At 53.0% G+C, this 1,391-nt stretch overlaps 1 protein-coding gene across 1 annotated transcript in view; it reads right to left on the minus strand.

Annotated features, from left to right (window-relative positions):
- SIRT7 (sirtuin 7) overlaps positions 1-1,391 on the minus strand; it is a 6,815-nt gene that overhangs the window by 4,997 nt on the left and 427 nt on the right. The window contains exon 2 of the mRNA XM_011962951.1: positions 1,241-1,361. Within this exon, the coding sequence (XP_011818341.1) occupies positions 1,241-1,361 (121 nt within the window). The remainder of the gene's footprint in view (positions 1-1,240; positions 1,362-1,391) is intronic.

Below are 1,391 nucleotides of genomic sequence, written 5' to 3' on the forward strand. Positions count from 1 at the left end.
CGTGATAGCCAGGATGGTCTCGATCTCCTGACCTCGTGATCCGCCCGTCTCGGCCTCCCAAAGTGCTGGGATTGCAGGCTTGAGCCACCGCGCCCGGCCCTTCTTTCACTCTTTCTTTCGCTCAGGCTAGAGCACAGTGGCACGATCTAGGCTCACTGCAACCTCCGCCTTCCAGTTTCAAGTGATTTACCTGCCTCAGCCACCCGAGTAGCTGGGATTGCAGGTGTCTGCCACCACGCCCGGCTAATTTTTGTATTTTTAGTAGAGACAGGGTTTTACCATGTTGGCCAGGCTATTCTTGAACCACTGACCTCATGATCTGCCCACCTTGGCCTCCCAAAGTGCTGGGATTACAGGCATGAGCCACCGCGCCCAGCATGACTGGACTTTTACATGTGACTTGTGGAGGGAGGAGACCAAACACCAGGGCTCCAGGTATTTGAGTCAGCAGTGAACTCCCTTTCTGCATTCTTCCTGCTAAGCCTCTGCTCTTCTTTGCTTGGAGTGCCTCATTCCCACCTTCTCCTGTAAATCTCACCCATCCTTCAAGGCCCAATCAAGGCTACCTCCCACAAAAAGCCAACCCAGGTAGGTTTCCCAACTCAAAGAGCACATAGTGTGTGTCTGGGTTTCTTCTAGTGACCCAGCACAGCCAGCTTTACATTATGGTTATTTGTTCACATACCCGATTCTTGTCACCTAAAGGATTCCTGAGAACAGAAACCACCTGGTGTTGAGATCTGCTACGCCTACGCATGACCAGCACTTCACACTCACCCATCGGATCAGATGGACGACGTGCCAGCTACACTTTCAGAGCTAGTGATGTCCCACAGCCCAGGATAACTTGTCAGTGAAACTTCTCAAAACACAATGCAATTCTCTCCTTCACCTGGTGTATTCCGGCTCTTACTGTGTCACTTTCTACTTATCTTCCCTCAACATGGAGAGAACACAGTGGAGAATCACGACAGCTTTGGGCTTAGCTCTGTCCACATAACCTGGGGGTGACTGCGAGCAGTCGGCTACTACACCCCATTCGTATCTCTGCTCCTTGTTTGTTTTTAACTGGCTGTACCACAAACCAAGCGTTTAAAAAGCGTTTACCTTAGGTAAGTTTTGGTCATTTCGTGTTTCTCTAAGAAAGGGAAAAAACCTTAAAGCTGCTTTAAAGGCGAGTTTTTCGTGATTACCGGAGCGCGTACTCCGTCCTGGGGTCCGCCCCCGCCTCCCTCCCTACCGTGCTGATTCCCGCGCCTGTGTAGACGACCAAGTATTTGGCGTTCCGGACGGCGCTGGCCAGCTCCCGGACTTTCCCTCGCAGCTCCTCCGGGTCGTCGCACACCTGCCAAGACGCCAGGGTGGTCACCGCCCCGGGCCGCCCCACCCGG

The sequence above is a fragment of the Colobus angolensis genome, unplaced genomic scaffold (genome assembly GCF_000951035.1).
Source record: "Colobus angolensis palliatus isolate OR3802 unplaced genomic scaffold, Cang.pa_1.0 Scaffold1, whole genome shotgun sequence".
NCBI lineage: Eukaryota > Metazoa > Chordata > Mammalia > Primates > Cercopithecidae > Colobus > Colobus angolensis.